At 39.4% G+C, this 20,979-nt stretch overlaps 1 protein-coding gene across 1 annotated transcript in view; it reads left to right on the top strand.

The window, feature by feature from the left end:
• Epha4 (EPH receptor A4) overlaps positions 1-20,646 on the top strand; it is a 131,288-nt gene extending 110,642 nt beyond the window's left edge. The window contains exons 9-17 of the mRNA XM_026390320.2: positions 3,363-3,421; positions 5,510-5,623; positions 6,142-6,327; positions 10,126-10,187; positions 10,616-10,825; positions 12,780-12,929; positions 16,277-16,470; positions 19,534-19,689; positions 20,033-20,646. Of these exons, the coding sequence (XP_026246105.1) occupies positions 3,363-3,421; positions 5,510-5,623; positions 6,142-6,327; positions 10,126-10,187; positions 10,616-10,825; positions 12,780-12,929; positions 16,277-16,470; positions 19,534-19,689; positions 20,033-20,147 (1,246 nt within the window). The 3' untranslated portion in view covers positions 20,148-20,646. The remainder of the gene's footprint in view (positions 1-3,362; positions 3,422-5,509; positions 5,624-6,141; positions 6,328-10,125; positions 10,188-10,615; positions 10,826-12,779; positions 12,930-16,276; positions 16,471-19,533; positions 19,690-20,032) is intronic.
• The last annotated feature ends 333 nt before the right edge of the window (positions 20,647-20,979 follow it).

The following is a 20,979-nucleotide window of genomic DNA, read 5'->3' as shown; positions in this document are numbered from 1 at the left end:
CTATACATTATTTTTTTCCTTTAAAGGAAAAAAAATTGCATTAGCATTGTAGATCTAAAATGACTAAAACAACATGCTTATAATTTTAGATAAAGCTTTTAGGAGCTCTGATAAGACACAATCCTTCTGGCTGGCAGAACCCTGTTACATCCTGGGGACCCAGTCATGGTGTTCTTCTGACATTAAATGTTTTAGTAATCTTTGACCTGACCCTCTTATATTTACTTTAAAAGAGGGTAAAGGAGGAGGATTTGGAGGGAACTTTAACTTTCAGAGAAAGTTGCTTGGTTCGGGGTGTTTAAACCTGTTTGTTTTCTTTGATGACATGTAAAGGGATTTACTGATGTAAAATGTGCCATTGCTCATGTAAGTCTCATCAGTTGCCCTTGCAACCACATCCTCACTACAAGACATGCTGTGCAGGCATGGGCCCGATCAGGGCACCCACCAAATCCTGTACTTGCCAAGAAGGGACGTGGGTGATTCACTCGCTCTCCTGGCTCCGCATCCTCATCTGTACAATGGAACTGAGTGTGTGTCCTTCCACCTGATTCCTTTCATAGGGTTGTCATGAAGATGCAATTAAATAATACACCCTCCTAAGGCCCTTTGAAAAGTTAAATGCAAAGGAAAACACAGGCTATTATTTGGGACTGAAATATGCACTCTGTCGTTAAGAGTAGTAACTGGGGTCTCTGTTTTGCTAAGCTGGTTCCTGCTTTGCAAACAGTTAGGGGAGGAGATAATATATGTGATGAGAGCACTTTGAAAAGTTAAATGCAGTGTAAAAGTGCAAGGTATTATTATTTGCAAGAGAATCATCCACATGGAGCAACATCTGCAGGCTCCGAGGTCTGGTTGCTGAGCTGGATCCTGTGTGGCTGACAATTCCAGGAGGGATGTGGGAGGAAAGCTTCCCACTGATGCCCATGTGCTGCCTTGGGCTGCCTCTCTGGCTGCTCCTCCTTGCTCCTTTAGGTTCTCTGCTATTTTGGCTTCTGCTTGGTCATCCTGCCTTTCTGCCTATTCAATGTTTAGGAGTCAAGGGTATCAGATCCTGACAGGATCACACTGTGGTGTGGGGAGAGATTTCCTCACCTGGGGGCTTCAGTTTCCTCATCTGTGAGAGTCTTAACTTACCTTGTCTTTGAAATTCAAACTCAAGATGATTATAGATCCCAATGTGAATTTTATATTTGGACAGTCATAAAATTACACGTTTTATTCACTAATATAATTTCAAGTTTAGAGAGTTAAAACCAACTAATTTTCTAATTCATTTTTTAAATGTTTTAATTAGTTGTACATGGAAATAAAATGCATTTATGCACTTTGATATATCAGATATAGATGGGATATAATTTCTCATTTTTCTGAGTGTACATGTTACAGAATCATATTGGTCATGTAGTCACATATATACGGATAGTAATAATGTCTGTTTCATTCTACTATCTTTCCTATACCCACATCCCCTCCCCTCCCTTTCCATCACTTCCCTCCACCTCATCTAAGAAAATGCTCTTCTTCCCTAGTGTCCCCTGCCTTATTGTGAATTAGCATCCACATATTAGAGAAAATATTTGGCCTTTGGTTTTGTGGGATTGGCTTATTTCGCTTAGCATGATATTCTCCAACTCCAGCCATTTACTGGAAAATGTTATAATTTCACTCTTATTTAAAGCTGAGTAATATTCCATTGAGTATATATACCACATTTTCTTTATCCATTCATCTATTGAGTGATGCCTAGGTTGGTTCCATAGTCTAGCTATTGTGAATTGAGCTACTATAAACATGGATGTGGCTGTGTCACTATACTATGCTGATTTAAAGTCCTTTGGGTATAAATCAAGGAGTGAGACAGCTGGGCCAAATGGTAGTTGTATTCCCAGTTTTCTGAGGAATCTCCATAATGTTTTCCATAGGGGTTGCACCAATTTGCAGTCTCACCAGCAATGTATAAACGTACCTTTTTTACCACATACTCACCAACATTTATTATTGCCTGTATTCTTGATGATTGCCTTTCTGACTGGAGTGAGATGAAATTTTAGAGTAGTTTTGATTTGCATTTCTCTAATTGCTAGAGATGTTGAGCACTTTTTCCTATATATATATATTTTTTAAAGAGAGAGTGAGAGAGGAGAGAGAGAGAGAGAGAGAGAGAGAATTTTTTAATATTTATTTTTTAGTTCTCGGCAGACACAACATCTTTGTTGGTATGTGGTGCTGAGGATCGAACCCGGGCCGCACGCATGCCAGGCGAGCGCGCTACCGCTGAGCCACATCCCCAGCCCTTTCCTATATTTTTTGATCAATTGTATTTCTTCTTCTGTGAAGTGTCTTTTCAGTTTCTTAGCCCATTTATTGATTGGGTTATTGGTTTTTTGGTGTTAAGTTTTTTGAGTTCTTTATATATCCTAAAGATTAATACTTTTTTGGAGGTGCATGTGGTAAAGATTTTTTCTCCCAATCTATAGGCTCTTTCCTCACATTATTAATTGTTTGCTTTGCTGAGAAGAGGATTTCTAATTCTTTTATGTGATATATACTCTCCTGACTCAATTTTTACATATAATGAAGACTTGCTTAACAAGAGCAAGACTCTAGGTTTAATTCCCAGCACTGCAAAAAATTCTTTATACATATATATAACTTAATATTATAGATTTTTGATTCCCAAGTCTTGTGTTAATTTCCCAGTTCATGTAAATGATACATACAATCCTGATTCAAGATTTAATGAATCATTTTCAAGGAAGAGAATTAGCAAAGCAAATGAAAACTTTCCATTTTACTCTTGTTAGTTTTCTACAAAATCTTACAAATTGTAGTCCCATGGAAAGCAAATATTTACTTCTTAAATTTTCAAAATAATTATTATTTTCATTAATAATTTAGTGATTTATATGTGGCAGCTAAACTGAGTGACCATATTGTTTGAGAGTATAATATGATGTGAAGTTCTTGTGGTAGTGGCTATCATGGTTTCAACAAGACTTATTATACTACTTGTTATATACTGAACGTTATTGCCTTTTGATTTATGGAGAATTGCCTATGACAATTTATTTCTATCAAGAATACAGAAATATGACCTTATTTTCAATAAGACAAATTTCCTCTGAGGGTTTGAAATTATAATCATGAAATGCTTGGTTTATTTTTAACAACCACGACTACATCCAGGTGACAAATGTTTACCTCATTCTTCCATGTCTCCTAAGTCTCAGCTTTCTCATCTGTGAAATGTGCATCACATATCTGCCCGATTCACAGCTAAACCTGTCTTATGGCTTTTGCTATAGCTTTTGTGTTGGAGGGAAATATTTTTCTTATTTTAACAATTTTTTTGATAGACGGAGTAAATACAGCAAAGCAAAACAAGAAGCGGATGAAGAAAAACATTTGAACCAAGGTACAAAACATTGGGGTAAAAGAATTGTCTTTCTAGATCATGTGTCACGTTTTCTAGTTTTCTAATGTCTAGATAAGACTAATATGGCCATTAGTGATTATATAATGTATTCCTTATCCAAATAATACACTTTAAGGATATCAAACTGAAGTAGGTAATCCAGGACGATTTCAAGTGAAATGAAAGACACGGTCAATGTGGAGAAGTTCCTTCAGAATCTTCTTTCTCCTTATCTTAGCCTGAAAAAAAAACAAAAAATGTCAGTCAAGCTAGCATATTTTTGTAGCTTGGTGCAAGATTTAAATGGGTAATTTTTTCTTTGACCAGCTAAAAATTTGGGGAGGGCCAGTAAAAGTTTAAGAAATTGAACAGTAATTACTACTTCCCAAAAAATGGCAGTATGTGATGTGAAATCAGTGACCTCAACATTTGTTGAGTGGCTTCTAGGTGTTTTGATGTTCCAAATGGAGTCAAAGAATAAATTGAAAGAAGAGACTCCAAAATGACCTTGACAGCAGCAGTGGTTGACCTCTCCAGGAGCAGGTTGCGGTGGGACCCTGTGAGATATTGACAGTGGGCTGTGGCTGCCCTGTTCTAGAGGTCGTTCACCTGTGACCACACGTGCAATGGAATATCGTAGACCATGTGAATGAGGAAGAGAATTTTAAATCTAATTTAAACCCATTTACATTTTAATATCTACGGGTGGCTCATCACTAACAGAAATGAGTACCAGGAGGTAGGCAAAAGAGAGCAGCTTGAGATTTTTTTCTACGGGAAGATTTTCTGACTAGAGTCTGAAAGCGACAAAGGATATGGAGTATCTGACAACTTGTTATCTGCCCACCTTGTTTTGTTTTTAAAACTATACTTTTTAGTTTTGCCATGATACCTACCATGTTCATAAACAAAAACGATATACTAAAAAGAGGTAGTGCCAGGTGTGGTGGTGCACACCTGCAATCCCATTGGGAGGAATCCCAGGGAGGCAGAACAGCAAGTTGGACACCAACCTGGACAACTTACAGAGACCCTGTCTCAAAATGAATAAATAAATAAATAAATAAATAAATAAATAAATAAAGAGGGCTGAGAAAGTAGTTCCATGGTAAAGAATCCTGGGTTCAACTCCAGCACCCCACCACACACACACACACACACATGCAAGAGAAGTAGCAAGAAAATGCCAATATGTAGATTATTCATATTAGTGGATTCAGAGACAAGGGAAAAGATGAACAAGGTTGGAAAATCAAAGAGATTGGGCCACACAATCACAGGGCCCCAAGGAACTCCAGTGAGGACAGGTGCAAATGTCACTGGAAACTCTCATGGATGCCCGTCCCCAGCGTTTCTCCGAGCTCATGCTCTGAGTTTCATTTGTGTGCCGCGTGGCTGAATTGCACTTCCTGGCATCTAATCCATTCACAATTAGGTCTCCACGGTTATCTCCAGCTGAAGCTTCCAGGTGAACATCAATATCTTTGCTTATTACACCTTTTTTTCCAAAATAGAAAGAAAGTAGAGGTTCAATAGAGTCAGTGTATTCTCAAATCAACTAGTAGATTTGCTCTTTTTGTCTATATTAACCAAGTCAATGTTCATTAACTAGAGGTAACGAATTTAACAGGTTGACAGTAGGTGAAATGTGACACTGTGGACAGGCCCAGCTGAAAAAGAAAGTCCCTATTTTCTTGCTAAGGGACAATAACTGAAAGTAGGGTTTGGACTTAGTGCAAGGACAGAGGGGCCATGAGCCTAGATAGGCTAACAATATTCAGCTAACACATTGCAAATTTCCTCCTAGAGACCATATTTTCCTCTGTGGGATGTGTTGTTTTTAAATTCTTGTCCTTGAAGTGGGAAGACATTCCAGGAAGTCAGTAGAGCTTCAGGGTCTTAAATAGCTAACAAGTCTTTGTCTACCCACTAACGAAAATCAGAGCAAGAAGTTAAAGTTTCTGTACATCCAAGACCACACAGCTAACCTGGCTTTTCCTACATTAAGGATTTTAGATCCAGACTACTTATGTTTATTAGTCATTCCTGAACTGTGTTCAGCCAACTTATTCCGTGCTCCTTACTTAGGTGTTAGGACTTACGTGGATCCCTTTACCTATGAAGACCCCAACCAGGCAGTTCGAGAATTTGCCAAAGAAATTGATGCATCCTGCATTAAGATTGAAAAAGTTATAGGAGTTGGTAAGTCTGATTATCTGTCTAATAAGTCTATTTTCTTGGTGGATGTTAAATATATGTATGTGGCTTATATAAATGGATGCACGTGTATAAGTGTATTGTATGCACATTCATATATGTAAACATTGGTGTATACAAAATTTCCTTATTTGAAGTATGTGTTGTGCAATGAAAAACTCTGGCACAGATTTCAATATATTCCCAGGATAAAATTAATAAGCATATGAGATCTGAAGTCCGATCGATGGCATTCAAAATGTTCACTCTACTTCTTACCAACTATAAAAATTTGGACAGTTGTTTTCATTAAGTCTTAGTTTTCCCTGAAAAAAAAAAAAAAAAAAACCGGAGCTAATAATAGCACCGACTTCTGAGTTTTGGAGAGGAGTAGGTGAAATCATCTATGTAATACGTATGCACAGTGCTGTCATGTAATAGGCATGCAATGAATGTCAACTATTCCTCTTTCGTCTTAAATGCATTTCCAGTCCGTCATTGTAGAACCCTTTTCTCTTCCTAAGGTGAGTTTGGTGAAGTCTGCAGTGGACGTCTCAAAGTGCCTGGCAAGAGGGAGATCTGTGTGGCCATCAAGACGCTGAAAGCTGGGTATACAGACAAACAGAGGAGAGACTTCCTCAGCGAGGCCAGCATCATGGGACAATTTGACCACCCAAACATAATTCACCTGGAAGGCGTCGTCACCAAATGTACGTGGGTCATTCCTGTCACAAAGCCGAGTCCGAATTTACTGGGAAATTAAACACACATTTTCTTTCTAGGGAAATGGCAGATGGTGCAGACCCACTGATTGCTAATAGGAGGAAATCAGTGCAGGACAAGTCATTAATCTTGTAGTCAGCTCTCAATGGGTCTACGATTTTGGCTGATACCCTATCTCCAAGGCAGCCTGCGTGAGATTTTTAGGGAAATTAATATTGCATATTTTTGGTACGCCAAGTCATCTTTCAAATCTTTACTAGACCAAACTGATTGTCACAGGGTAGGCACAAGCAGATGGTGAGCAAAATAAATTTTAAGTACTTTTCATATAAAGCACAACAAAACCTCCACACACCTTGCACTGGAAGCTTCTGTTCCAGATGCAGGGAGTGAATCTTGGGACTCTTCATTATATCAGGGGATTTGCTTGTCTGCACTGCCTGATTTATGGCTCTTGCTGTTCAGCACCTATTTAAAGTAACACCTGGTTGAACCTTCCCTTTTTAGTCCATTAGCATTCGCTGAGCCTGTGAACTATGCTTCAGTTAAAATGCAACCCAGCTCGACAGATGTAAGGCTGGCTGAGGCCAACTTATGAAGTGTCCCACCGACTGTGCAGCTCAAGCGGTTACCGTCTGAGGTGGCTCTGTTCCAGGAGCTATGGTACCTGCTGCAGTTAGTGTAAGTCAAGGACCTTGCAGGTCTTGGCTCTGTCTTCAGTGAGGCCAGTGTTTCCCTTATTGATTCAACATGTGTGAGGAAAGCTTGTCAATCAGCAAGTGCAGAGAAGTGAGAATACGGCTACTTTGGTAGGTGAAGTGGGGATGAGGGGGGTTTCAGAGCAAATGGAGATGTTAGGTCTGGGATAGACTGGTATGGGATCCAAGGAACAAAGTCTTTAGGAAGAGGAAATGAGGATACCACTAAAGAGTGAAAATATGCACCAGTTCAGAGGTTCTCAGATTTAAACCTACCTGAGGCTTTTCTGGAAGGTTCACTGAAATGGTTTCCTGGGCCTTGTCCCAAAAAGTTTGCTTCAGCAGCAGGAGTTTGGCAGGTCCAAGGGATCCCACTGTGCGAACCATTGGCCTAATGGATGAAAGACTTGCCTATGAGTTCTATGGCTACTAAACAGGTGACCTTGACTGGCGGCTCTGTCTTTTTCTCTCAGTTTCTTCATCTGTAAAACGGAGATTAAAAATAGAACTTGCCTTATGAATTTATTTTGCAATAAAATGAAATATTTAGAGTGGTTAACATAATGGCAGATTTTTTTATTTTATTTTATTTCTTTTAAAAAAACAGACCTCTTTAGTGTTATTCAGTAGTGCTATTATGTCTTAAGGAGTCCATCTTCCCTCATCCTCAAAATCCTTCCAAAAAGGAAACTAAGAAGATATAATTTTCTGCCTAAGGTGAAGACTATAATTAGCATAGAATAGCTCTATTTGCTTTTTAAGATTAGTTTTACAGACAGGATATTTTTCTGTTGCCTGTGGCCTTCGGGGCTGCCTCGAGCCCCTCACTACTTTAATTAAAAGATAACATTCCTGTTTAAATACTTCTGCAGGTCCATTTTCTCAAAAGGAGGCTCTGTTCAGCTTAGGCTGTTTTTCCTGCCGCAGACAGTGATTTTCATAGCACCTCTGCAGAGAAGAGAAGGAACAGGGAATCTTTGTATTAAAGTCCCACCGCGCCTCTAAAACCCGTAGCTATTACAGCTGTAACTGTTATAAACGACTGGATGCATTTGCATAATGCAGTTGTCACTGAATTAAAATGATTTAAAATTTCCACCAGAGAAGCTGTCTTGATCCATCCCTCCCGTCTCCCCTGCCCCCCTGCATCCCTGCCTGTTGCAGGGAAGGAAGTCACCTCCATCCATGAGCCCAGCCTGGGTCCACTTTATAAGCCCTCCTGCTTATGGCGACATTCATCTTTATTCCTCTTGCAGAACTCGTAAAGGTTCTGAGGATAAATGGATACTTTTAGTGAACAGAAAAAGGAATGCAGAGAAATGGTGAAGATTGTGCCAGAAGTCAGACCAGGGAGGTGTGAGGGTGGGATAGAAGAGTGTGATTTCATTATAAGCAGTTACTTGAGGAACTTTCTAAATTGACAGGAGGACCATAAATTCTCCCCACTACTCCCTCTCTGTTGGATCTTCTACTCTTCTCCAAAGCTCCAGAGAAATCTGGTGAAATGAAAGTAGGTGTTAATACATGGCCCAAAGAGTCGCCCTTTTCTCATTAGTTGACAAAGTGTCCTTTGATTGAGGCAGGTTAATTAAAACTCACTTAGATGCATTTGTTCTGTACAGAGTCTGGTCCCAGATGGAGAGGGTAAATGTGTTCAAGGACTAAGAGCTTCCTACTTACATTGATGGAGGGTGGGAGTAAGTACCAGCAAAGGAGGAATTTGGAAGAGTTCTTATTCGTCTTTTGGTCTGCACCAAGATTCCTACTTGTTCTGTGGGCTTTCATTCCTTACTTGAAAACACAGTCTCCACCGTGTTATTTTGTGATGCAAAAAAAAAAAAAAAAAAATGCTTCTGAAAGATTTCTTAGACATGACAATGAAAACCATGAAGAAAACATCAGACTTAACTGAAATTTAAAAATCTGACTCCTCAAAATGTTTACTTCTGAAGTAAAGATGTTTCCCACTTCCTTATTGTAGAAATTACTGACAGCATCTTTGGGTGAAAGATTAGAATAGTTATGGGTATTCTTCCATAGGAAAGTATCCAGACCATTTTCCCTGACTAAATGACTAAGCCCAGTCAAGGAAAACAGCAATAAATGTGAATATTTTTTATACATCAAACTGACATTTTGCTTTCATCCAAAGCAATCTTTTACGAACTCTTTCCTCTTAACTTAGTAAAAAATGGATGATTACCATTCTCCATCCCTCAACAATGCCCCATGTACAGAAGGCATTAGATACCTTAAGTCCGCTAAAAGTAATGAAGAGACAAAGAAAGGTTCTTAAGGTTCCCAGAAAAAGAACTATAGTAAAGTGAAAGTGCTGCTTCTCTCCACTCCCCCAGGCCTGAAAGTAATTTTGATTTCTTTATGGACGTTCTTGTTTCAGATGAAATGATTTACTAAACCTTTCCCTTGATGGTTTTGGGATTTGTTTGTTTGTTTTTTAAGATGGGAAGTTTAAGGAAGAAAAAAAAAGAGCAAGTTTGTTTTTAGATAAAAAAAGAAAAGAGAAAGATGCAGACCCTGACCAATACAAGATGAGGGGAAGCAGTTTATGTTGTGCATACTTGGGTTTTAAGATGTGTCTGAATAATGAAGCATATCCAACAAGCTACTGCCCCCTGAAACTTGGGTGTCCCTAAATAAAGAAAAAAGCTTTCTGCATCCATTGCACTGTTAAGCATCACACAAGTGGCTCTTCTGGGAGCACAATAAATTAATTATCCTAAAGATTTTTTCACGTTTAAACAGGCCTGCCCATTTATCGTTTTCCCCTTTTGCTTGAGAGAGCAATTATCCATTGATGTGCTCCCGAGGTACCCGAGGCCACTTTCGTTAAAGACCTTGTCAACAAGCCACCCAAAGGGTTAACCTTCCAGATGGAGTTTACACCTACTCGTCCTTTTAATATTTCATTCCTAGCTCCCCACAGCTGAGGCATAAGCTTGGCTTGTTTTAATTAAATTAGATCGCACAAGACAGGTGTCTTGGCAGTAAAATTGTGCACAGCCCATTTTTATCTCATTAACTGCAGCGCTCATCAAGGGTTTTTGTTTTTCTTTCTGAAAACTCTAGGTAAACCAGTAATGATCATAACAGAGTACATGGAGAACGGTTCCTTGGATGCATTCCTCAGGGTACGTATCTACTTTCTATTAAACCCAAGAATACTGGTATTTAGAAAAACCCCAACAGATTCCTTCTATCCATCTTGGGTGGTTGTACTCATGGACTTTTTAAAATGGAGAAATAAAGAATGATGTGATTTTTAAGGCTGTTAAATAATCCATGGACAATGAAAGGAGTGTTTGATTTATTCTTGTATCATAGAGCTGCTCCAGCCATAGATTCATTACAGTTGGAAAATTTCCATCTATCAGGAAGCAAACCTTGCTTCTAGGGTACACTCTACTAGTGACTTTGATCAGAAAGGCCCGGAAATAATGCTGAGTTTCATTGCATACCGGATACAGATATAAAAAAAAAAAACCCAAGTAATAAATGCTTGGCGAAATTAATTTCTCCTCATGCTAATTGGATTGTTCCCTGCCCCTTTCCTGTGCAGAAGAATGATGGCAGATTCACAGTCATCCAGTTGGTGGGCATGCTGCGTGGCATTGGGTCCGGAATGAAGTATTTATCTGACATGAGCTATGTGCATCGTGACCTGGCTGCACGGAACATCCTGGTAAACAGCAACTTGGTCTGCAAAGTGTCTGATTTTGGCATGTCCAGAGTGCTTGAGGACGATCCAGAAGCAGCTTATACTACTAGGGTAAGGGTGACTTGCCCTACTGGGCTTTCATGTTGAATTGACTGGACTTCTTGTCACACCTCGATGTTTAAGCCTGCTGTGATTTGTTTTCATTGTTATTTTTGTTTTAAGTCCCTGCACCCTTTTTTAAAACCACATTTCTAAAAAGAAAAAAGAGGAATTTTGAAGCAGACTCTGAAACAAATGACAATTTTACAGAACCATAAACTACAAGCAAAAATGAATTCTCCTCTGAATTTTCCTTGTATTTTTTTTTACACTTAAGTTGGCTCTCTTGCTTTCTTCACTTTCTTGTCTGAGATCTTCTATTTGGCTCTTTTCTGCTCTTGGAAAAGAAATCATTTTTCTAAACAAGACAAAGCAATGTTTCTAGTTGGTTGACTGCTGAATCTTAGAATACATATGTAGAACTGATAAGATGGATAACAGGGTTGAGGCACAGTTAAGAGTATTCAGAATACAGTTAATGGCCATACTATCTTAATCTGAAAATCTGCATATAAAATACTAATGGAATCAACACAGAATCATAAAACAGTTATTGGCTATTAGGGCCAACACTGTTAAAATCAACGTGAGGCACTCACCAGACAATTTCCGCTTTTAACACTCACCACTTTTCCTCTGCAATTCCAAGCCTTGAGGATTTGGTTTTTGGCTAGAGTTTTTTTTTTTTTTTTTTTTTTTGGGGGGGGGGGGGTGTTGGCATTCAATTAAATTTCTTTGGCCCTTGGTTTTGATGCTTATAGCATTCTCTTTTGAATTCCAAGTCCATTTGTTAAGGAAATAGCACTTCTTTGTGAAAGGTAAAGATCTCTTATTTTTTTTCCTAGTAGTTGAAGATAGGAAAGTCAAAGGAATCTTCTAGTGTGATAGAATTCTTAGAGACACACTTAATGAAGGCAGTGGAGCACCAGTGTCCTGAGGTGAGGAGTAGGAACACAAGGAAGGCCCTGGGTTACAGAATGAGGGGCCGTGCATCACAGCAATTCCCAGGAAGAATGATCGTCCTGTTTAGTAGCCCTAATAAAGCCAAGGAAACTTGTAAAACAATGCTGCTCCCACTGCTCAAGGGTCTGAATTCAGGCTGAATTCATTTCTCCAGATGGAATTCTCAGAAATTTGAAACTCAATTAAAAATATGTTGCACATAAGGATAAACTAAGAGCTGGGAGGTGGGAGGGTGGGGTTGGGAAAGCGTTTTAAACTTTTCCTGGGTAATGTTCCTGGGGATTGAACCCAGGGCCTCAGGCATGCTAGGCAAGCACCTTACCATTGAGCTAAATCCCTAGCCTTTTTAAAGTATTTAAAAAACCCACATAGACAAAATAATAACTTAATAACTAAAATCTTGCCCTTCCTCCACTGAAGTCAGTAATGGATTTAATATCTGGCATTACTTTTGGCTTTCTCTCAGGGCCTATTGATGCTTATTATCTTCTAGATGTATCAAGCATGTTTCTCATGCTTTGTAAGACTAGAAAGACAGTGTGATGGACAAGAATTTTCATATTTATCTTTCTTTATTCATGATTTCTGATGCAATATTAAGCATTACCTTTGTACTGCTGGATGACAGAATTCAGCAAGAAGTCAAAACAAATGTCAGCCACAAATATGCTTTGATATGCCCTGGATAGCATGTGTATTTTGTAAAACCTGAGATTCCCTCTCTTCTATGACATTGCCTCAAGCAAAACTCAGGTAATAGGTAGAGTTTTAAAAAATAGGTAGACAGATTACTTGTTCACTTCCCTGTGACTAAAGAAAACACATGAAGAGAACCACCTCAACTTAGAAGACTTTAGTTAAAATAAACACATCTCTTATTATTGTTCTGATTGCTATCTCCAGAATGCAATGGACTTGCTTGGCAAGTAGTAACTGCATTCAGAAATGAAAATAGCATGTCAGTGGTGTACTTAGGGACTAACTTATGGCTCCAATGTCACAGGGTGGCAAGATTCCTATCCGGTGGACCGCGCCAGAAGCAATTGCCTATCGTAAATTCACATCAGCAAGTGATGTATGGAGCTACGGAATCGTTATGTGGGAAGTGATGTCGTATGGGGAGAGACCCTACTGGGACATGTCCAATCAAGACGTGAGTCTCTGTGTCCTGAAACATATGTCTTTATATTGAGATTCAGAAAGTTGTGCATTACTGCATGATATAGTGTGCTTTTGGCTTCAAATGATGCATTAAAGCTGAGGTTTTTAATACAAATGTATCTTGAGATCCACTTCTACGGTGTGATCAACAGTGACTTTCCATTTCAAAGACTATGGTATAGTATGAGAGAGAGATAGACCGGTACATAAACAGTATGGGTTAATATGTTCAGCCGGCAGACTTTTAAAATCACACTGAAACAAAATTGAACTTTGACTTTTAAGAAAATGCAAGGATTATGAGAAAACAAATTTCACATGTGATGAAATTGACATGAAAGAAAACTAGCGAATATTTTAAAGCTGGCATAGTTGTAATTAGAGTTTGCCCCTTGAGGACTCTAAAATAAAGCTCCACTAAATGACCCTTTGTAAATTATGCACATCCCTTTAAATGTACCATCTGGACTAGTTGGTAAGGGAGTATCCACAGTGCCTGCAATTTCAGAAAAGCATTCAATAATGACACTAATAAGATTCCAGAGTAATAGAATTTAATTACAAACATCTCCAGTGAGGAAGGAAAAAAACAAAACAAGAGAAAGCCCCAGATCAGGGGGTCTTCCTAGAACATGTTTTTACTAATTCTGCAAGAGGTTTAGTATAGGAAGGGTTGGAAATCTGATCAAAATTACATGGTCACCTATACTTCATGAGCTTTACTAATTTTTTTATGCATGAGTTAGAACATTATCAGAGAGTGTTTCCAAATGCATGGTATTCAGTTTATCAATTGAAATTCTATTTTAGAAAGTCTTCTTTTCAAAAAGTCTCTCTGATGCAGGATGATGCCTGACCATCCGCCTTCTCCTCACACAGCAGGAAGTTGCAAAGTCTTGACAAATAAACAAAGACCCAGGTGAACTTAAATAGAATGCAGACTGCCTTATCAGTAAAAGAATGTTCAGAGTCATAGAGACACTAATGCACCCCATGCCTAGTGTGGCAGAAAGATTCTACTGTGACTAACCAGATTAAAGGGAATGGTAGAACCCACACTGTATTATCTGTAATTTGTTTAAAAAAAAAAGAAGAAGAAGAATAGTCATGGTAGATGGGAAGAAATATGGCAGCCTGCCTAAGTGATAGGTAATTATAAAGGTGAGTAATGTGTATACTCCATTGTTTGATCTGATTATATAAGGTAGAGACCTTCAAATAGCAACATTAGATTCAGGTTAGAGATTCTCAGAGGGACAAAGAAAAACAAACTAAATGAGCAAGCAGTGTATGGACTTATTTACTGACTATTTCAGTTATGAGTCATAGCCAAATATCCATAAGAACAGAGTATCTAAAGATGATCAGTTTTTTCCGCCCTAAATGTTTTCAGACCTGTAATTTTGACAAGTTCTATATTACATTAAAACGATTTAGTTGTTTTACATTTTCAATCTTCTGGCTGTATCTATAAAAAAGCATTTCAGTCCATTTCTGGCTCACAAATAATATCAACCTATCATCCACTTCTGTGTATTTGTCTCTATGCTGGATTCTGGGTGGAACGGGAATCAATAGGAAATGTAGCTGGAGAATGACTTTCCTAAGCAGAATTCATTCGGCCTAGGGGAAATGGAGTGAAAGTAACTGTTGAAAATGTGTCCAACTTAGCAAGTTTTTTTGTTTGCTTTAATCCTTTGCCCCCATAAGATTCATCAGTACACTGAGAAAATATGCTTTGTTAACCCACAAGCAATCTTCCAAGCTGACAGTGGAGAGTGAGTATAGGAAAGGGTATTAATCAGTCAGGAGGGTTACAGAAAATTGAGTTGCCCTGGCACCAGCCCAGTGCTGCTTACATTCTCATCCATTCAATCTAAAATGTTTCCATCAAGTCTGGAGTCAATATTGTGTACCAGGTAAGATAAAAGAAAGCCAGAGGATCAAATTGACCTAGGGTAGCTGCCAGAAATAAATAGGATAGAGTTAAGTGAGATAGCATAGAGAAATCTGCCTTCGAAGGAGAAGTAGGTACGACTAATACAACAAGAACCCATGGGAGGGAAAGGATCATGGGGGCCCTTAAATTAAGAGGCTTGTTATCCAGAAGCAGAGTGCTGATTAAAAAGACAACAAACTGGTACAGAAAAATCGGATCCAGCTGGATCCACAATGTGGAGGGCCAATTTCTATGCAGTTATAGATTCAATGCAGAGAAAATCAGTGGGGTGATTACAGAATCTGCAGCCACTGTGGGTTTCTTTAGCAGCCATCATGTTAGTAGGCAGGGAAGAACATGCACTGATTTAAAACAAATAAAACTTTTTAAAGCCTCAAACAAATAAAAGCATTTACAGTATCTCATTGGATACTCATAAACAAAGCTTATGCATAGCCAAGAAACTGTGAAGTCATTCCCCTCTCTCAGTTTGGCATGCATCGCACCCTATTACATTACCGGGATTCACACCCTGAAGGGGAAGGGGATTAGAGAAGAGCCTATGAGAAAACCATGTAACACCTCCAAGGCTAGATTAGAAAAAAACTAGGATTAGCAGGGAGACTGTGGAATGATGTGTTTCTTTCTTATTAGGCAAGGAGACCAGTCTGGATGGTCCTGGGCAATAGGACAATCATCACCTACCATTATTACTGCCTTCCTTAGGTGTCAGGGCTCCCTTTCCAATAAAAATGCCCTAAAAGGAGTCATTTTTTTTTCTTGACACTTTTTAAAAAATCTACTTATACTTTTAACAGAGTCATCACTTAGCCACTTGAAACCAGAAAAAGATATAGAATTGGTGCCTAAGGGTGTGGTCTTCCAAAGGGAAACTGGCTGAGCATGTAGGAGATGGGGGCTTGGAGTTGGCCCATTCATGTCTGAGCAGGGGGACACAGGCTTAAGCTGAAGCAAGGGAATTACATTACATCCCCCCTGGGGAAGGTCTTGGGCACTAGAGAGTCTCTTGCTAGGAGTGTGTAGGTGTGCTAATGCTGCATAGAGGAGTACAGAGGGGCAGTGGCAGAACCAGGTGACCCGAGGGCCGTCTCCAGAGCTGACATCATGTTGCTGATCTAGCTGGCTTCTAACTACTGTGGAATATTGCTCATCTTCATGTCCAGCTGGCATTGCTTGCCATTTGAGGACACCTCACAGCAACAGCTGGTTTCCCTCTCTCCATGCCAGTGAGACTTGGGTCTGTCTTTGGCTTCTGTGAAGGAGTTGGAACCGTGCCCCTGCTCAAGCTCGCTGGCACAAGAAACATGCTCGTCTGGAGGGTGAACCTCTGACAGCAGCTCGCCTGGCGGCTTAACCTCCCATCCTGTTGTCTTCTGCAGGTGATTAAAGCCATCGAGGAAGGCTATCGGCTACCTCCGCCAATGGACTGTCCCATTGCCCTCCACCAGCTGATGCTGGACTGCTGGCAGAAGGAGAGAAGCGACAGGCCTAAATTTGGGCAGATTGTCAACATGTTGGATAAACTCATCCGCAATCCCAACAGCTTGAAGAGGACAGGGACAGAAAGCTCCAGGTTGGCTATGCTTAGTGATGGATGAGGCAGGGGACTGGAGCTGGCAGACCAGTGGTGACTCAGTTTAGTTCCTGACTTTTCTTCAGCGGCCACTTCATAGCTCTGTATAATCTGGGCAGCTTCTTTCTCAATCAGTGAAGTATTTAAGACAGTTCTCTCCATCATTTTGATCAGCCTCGTGCCTGTCAGGCCTCAAATGGTGGTAAGAATTTTTTTTAAAAAAAGAAAAGAAATAAAGTGCTTCTTTTATGATGCTGGCCTTAAAAATTTAGGAAGAGGGATGAAATGTAGTCTTAGAAGACTTTTAGGTAAGTAGATGCTATGTTTTGAAAAAGGAAAAGAAAAAAAAAAACACGTTGAAATAGTGAGGAATTAAGACTGGAGGATAGATCTCTAAACTCTGCAATTTTAAGTCAACTTACCAAGTGTTTGTACCAAGAGAGCCTTGAGGTCTGGTTTTTCTGCTTTCCCCTTTCTGAATCTTGCAGAGCAGGGTATAGGAACTATAGATGTCGCAGAGCATGCAGATGCATGTTAAAGAAGGGGTTTGAAAACCAAAATGATTGGACCAGCTGTGAAGAAGGTGGTCATTTCATTGGGAGAAGCAGCAGGAGACGCATCAGTCTACTAGGAACCTAGAGATACATAATTGCTATGATTCACTAGGAAGCGTTTTCTACATAGAGTCTGGGCTTTCCTGCCAACAGATCTGGGACACATAGAAACAGTCCCAGCCTGGAGATGTCAAAGAAATCATTAGGGGAGCCTTCAATGACTAGGAGAATAGTAATGTGTGTCTTTGCCAATTTGTGACAATGACAAAAATCTATTTTGGATTAAGAAACCAACAATGATAAGACTAGTGACCCAGGCCTGTGTGAAGTGAAGTGCCTACGTGCCTCCAAATTGGAGCTTGTCTTTCAGCATGACCTGGAGTCAGAAACAGAAGGGCAGTCTTCTCAGTCCCTATGTCCAAGGCCTTGTAGTGTTTGCTGGCCCTCTGGGTCCTCCCATCTTTCCACTGAAAATTTAGCTTAAATGTCCTGGAAAAGAAGGGACACATTTGTGATCACAACACGTGAAGAAGAATTTAGAGTAAATGGAAAAAAAAAAAATCCCTCTCTTCTCTAATCTTTCAAATCCCTCCCATTGGCCACTAGACTAAAACCATAGTGGCCATGCTCTTTGCAAATAACATTGAAAAGGGCTGAATTCACATCTTATCTCTGCCATGTGTTATCAGGAAAAAAAGAAAAGAAATCTACCATTTCTGGGATATTTTTTGTTACTCTTTTCTCTGAGAGGGTAAAATAATTTACTGTGAGCCCTCCTTTCCAGGGGAATCCAATCTCTTCAATTCCAAGGTAAATCTCCTCCAGCTGTTAGATCTTTAGCCACGGAGCCCAAGCATTCTGCACAAAATTAGGAAATGTCATGCCATTCCATAAAGAACACAAAGCCTTCAGAACAAGCTTGAGAAAAACCGATAGAGTTAATTGATATGAGTGAAGATATTTTTATCCTAAGTTCATGTTGATCTTGTCAGGCACTTAGAGCCTATATCTTACTCTGTCTGTTTACATGGCTTAAAGTTGGAAGTAAATGCAAACTATCGGTCATTATTTACCAACAAATATTGCTATACATCTAATACTCAGCTAAACAGCTAAAATTTGACATGATAGTATTTGTCACTAACTCAGAATGGGAGAAGAATTAAATTTTGACTATTCTCTCTATGAACATCTGAAGAATTTTACTCAGAAAATTAGAAATAAAGGACACAACAGAAAGGTCAGACAGGCAAACTATCATTTGGACACAAAATTGAGAAATTAAAACGTAGTCTTTGTTAAAATATTTATGTTAAAAGAAAGCATGCATATCAAAATAACATCAAAAATGAAATATTTTAAAATGAATTTAAAATTGGACTACTTCTGCTTTAGTAAATTAATCAAGACATTTTATTAATTTTGTTTTTTCAAGAAATTTTTTTGTTTAAGAATTCAGTAGTAATGATGTAATTCCAATTTAAATGTTTGTACTCAAATATAATCTCAAATGAAAATCAGGACAAAATGTTAAAATCAAACACAGTTTGTGATTTTCAGGGAAAAGAGAAGTTCAAGAAAATATAATTTAACAAATAACATTATCGCTATGTGGGTAATTATAGTAAAGGTGTTCTAAAATACCTCTTGAAGACCTATCCTATAGTTATTAGGTAGTTTGATGATGAAGATGTCTATAATTCTCTTAATAAATACTTTTCATAAATAGGTGATTTATTGTACATCAATATCAAGAGGAGCCACAGAATTCCTGCCTGTGTTGTTCTTGACAGTGATGTAGTATAAAACACCTGGCTTGAGAAATACGTAAACCAATAAATAAGTTAATAAGAAGTTCTTTGAATCTGTTGAAATCATTATTCAGGAGCCCAGCAAAGAAGCACATTCCATAATCCAAACAGTGATCAAAGTGGCCATTCTTCCTGCCAGTCTTGGCACACGTGCTGGTCAGGCATGGGCTGATTAGAGGGGATTAACTCCCTGCTGGCCTGAGTTTGTATGAGTGCACCCGCCTGCCTGCAGACCCTGCTGGAACCATGATGGACTTGAACCCTTGCTGTTCCCGCCACTTCGCTCAAGACTGGCAGGTTGCGGGCTTGCAGTTTTCCTTGCTCATACTTCAGTAAGGTTTCCATAGTTGCTGAACCTAAGCCCATGATATTCAGAGCTGGCAGGGACTGAACAGGCTTCAACCACAAGAGCTCCCCCAAACTTTACCCCAAGCTAGGGTGTTAACTGCTATAAGAGGACCACATAAAACAAGGACAGGAAATGGAATTAAGAATGAATAAGAACGATGGATACATACTTTAGCAGCTTTGTGAAATAAGGGCAAAAGAAATCACATGGTTCCCTTTGACCACAGTTGTTCTGTTTAAAACCTCTTGGCTTTTTAGCTCCCCTTGCCTGTTTTAGGCAATCCCACTTCTGAGCCTTCCTGTCGTACCGATGGCGCCTGTTCGTTTATACTCTCTTGTTCTCTTTCCAGGCCTAACACTGCTCTGCTGGATCCCAGCTCCCCTGAATTCTCTGCTGTAGTATCTGTGGGCGATTGGCTCCAGGCCATTAAAATGGACCGGTATAAGGATAACTTCACAGCTGCTGGTTACACCACCCTAGAGGCTGTGGTGCACATGAACCAGGAGTAAGTACTCAGCGATGTAACACCAAAGGGTAAATCTAGATTTAATAGTATTTTCCTTTTTTTTTTTTCTTTGAGCTCCATAATCAATAATCATCCTACTCATTAAAAAGAAAAGAAAAGAAAACTGGAATGTCTGCCATCCTGATTAAGTGTAATTTTACACAATCTCTATATAACACCTACATTGTTGCATTAAATTGCTTGATTAAACATTTTAATACACCTGCCTTGTTGTGCTGTATCAATTGTGGTTGATTCAAATGTGTGTCTGCATGAAGTCGGGAAACCCAGCTTCTCAACCCCCTTAACATTTTCTCTTCTTCTCTTTATGTCCTACCTACAGCGACCTGGCAAGGATTGGCATCACGGCCATCACACACCAGAACAAGATTCTGAGCAGTGTCCAGGCCATGCGAACCCAAATGCAGCAGATGCACGGCAGGATGGTCCCTGTCTGAGCCAGTACTGAATAAACTCAAAACTCTTGAAATTAGTTTACCTCATCCATGCACTTTAATTGAAGAACTGCACTTTTTTTACTTCGTCTTCGCCCTCTGAAATTAAAAGGAAAAATTTATCTGCAGCGTCGCTCGGTGTACAGATTGCTGAAACTGTGGGCCTTGCAGAAATGACAGCCGGTCACTGGAATCAGACCTGGAACAAATTGTTTCTCACCAGTACTTAAGTCCATCACCAGTCTGTAAAATACGTGTACCTATATAAATAGATCTCTGCCTCTGAGTTTTGATGCTGTACTTGCTGCCAGACCCTGCGCTGCTCTGAGATGTCCTTGACCCTCCCTCCATTTGGAATTACAACTGCAGTATTTTGTTTGTGGCATAATTGACACTCGTTTTGCTCAACTGGAATTATGACCATGCCCAGGAACATTTTTTTAAAGGACTCAGTTGTAGCATTTAAAGCTTTCTTCAAATCACGGGAAAAGACCTGGGTGAAAAATCTTGTGGCTCACCCATGCAGCCTCCTCAGGGCTCACGTCACCTGGTAGATTCCTGTGACAATGGGGGCTGGAAAGAAAAGAAAAGTGGATATTAAAAAAAAAAAAAAATTCAAACCCCATAATCCCTAACTGAATAATTGAGGTCTGTTTCTTTGGGCCTGAGGCTGTGCCATATAAAGTCTTACTTGGGACCCTGCAAACTTATAACTACCTTATGGATAGTGGGCTGTGACAATCTTGACTAGGAAAATTTCATACTACCCTCCTTTAAAGAAGCAATCCCCAATCTACAAGGTAAGTCAAAAGAAACAGCGACAAGTCTTTCTCCA

The sequence above is a fragment of the Urocitellus parryii genome, chromosome 1 (assembly GCF_045843805.1).
Source record: "Urocitellus parryii isolate mUroPar1 chromosome 1, mUroPar1.hap1, whole genome shotgun sequence".
In the NCBI taxonomy this organism is placed as follows: Eukaryota; Metazoa; Chordata; class Mammalia; order Rodentia; family Sciuridae; genus Urocitellus; species Urocitellus parryii.
Note: the sequence above shows the minus strand (reverse complement) of the source record. Positions and strands in the feature narration are given on the sequence as shown.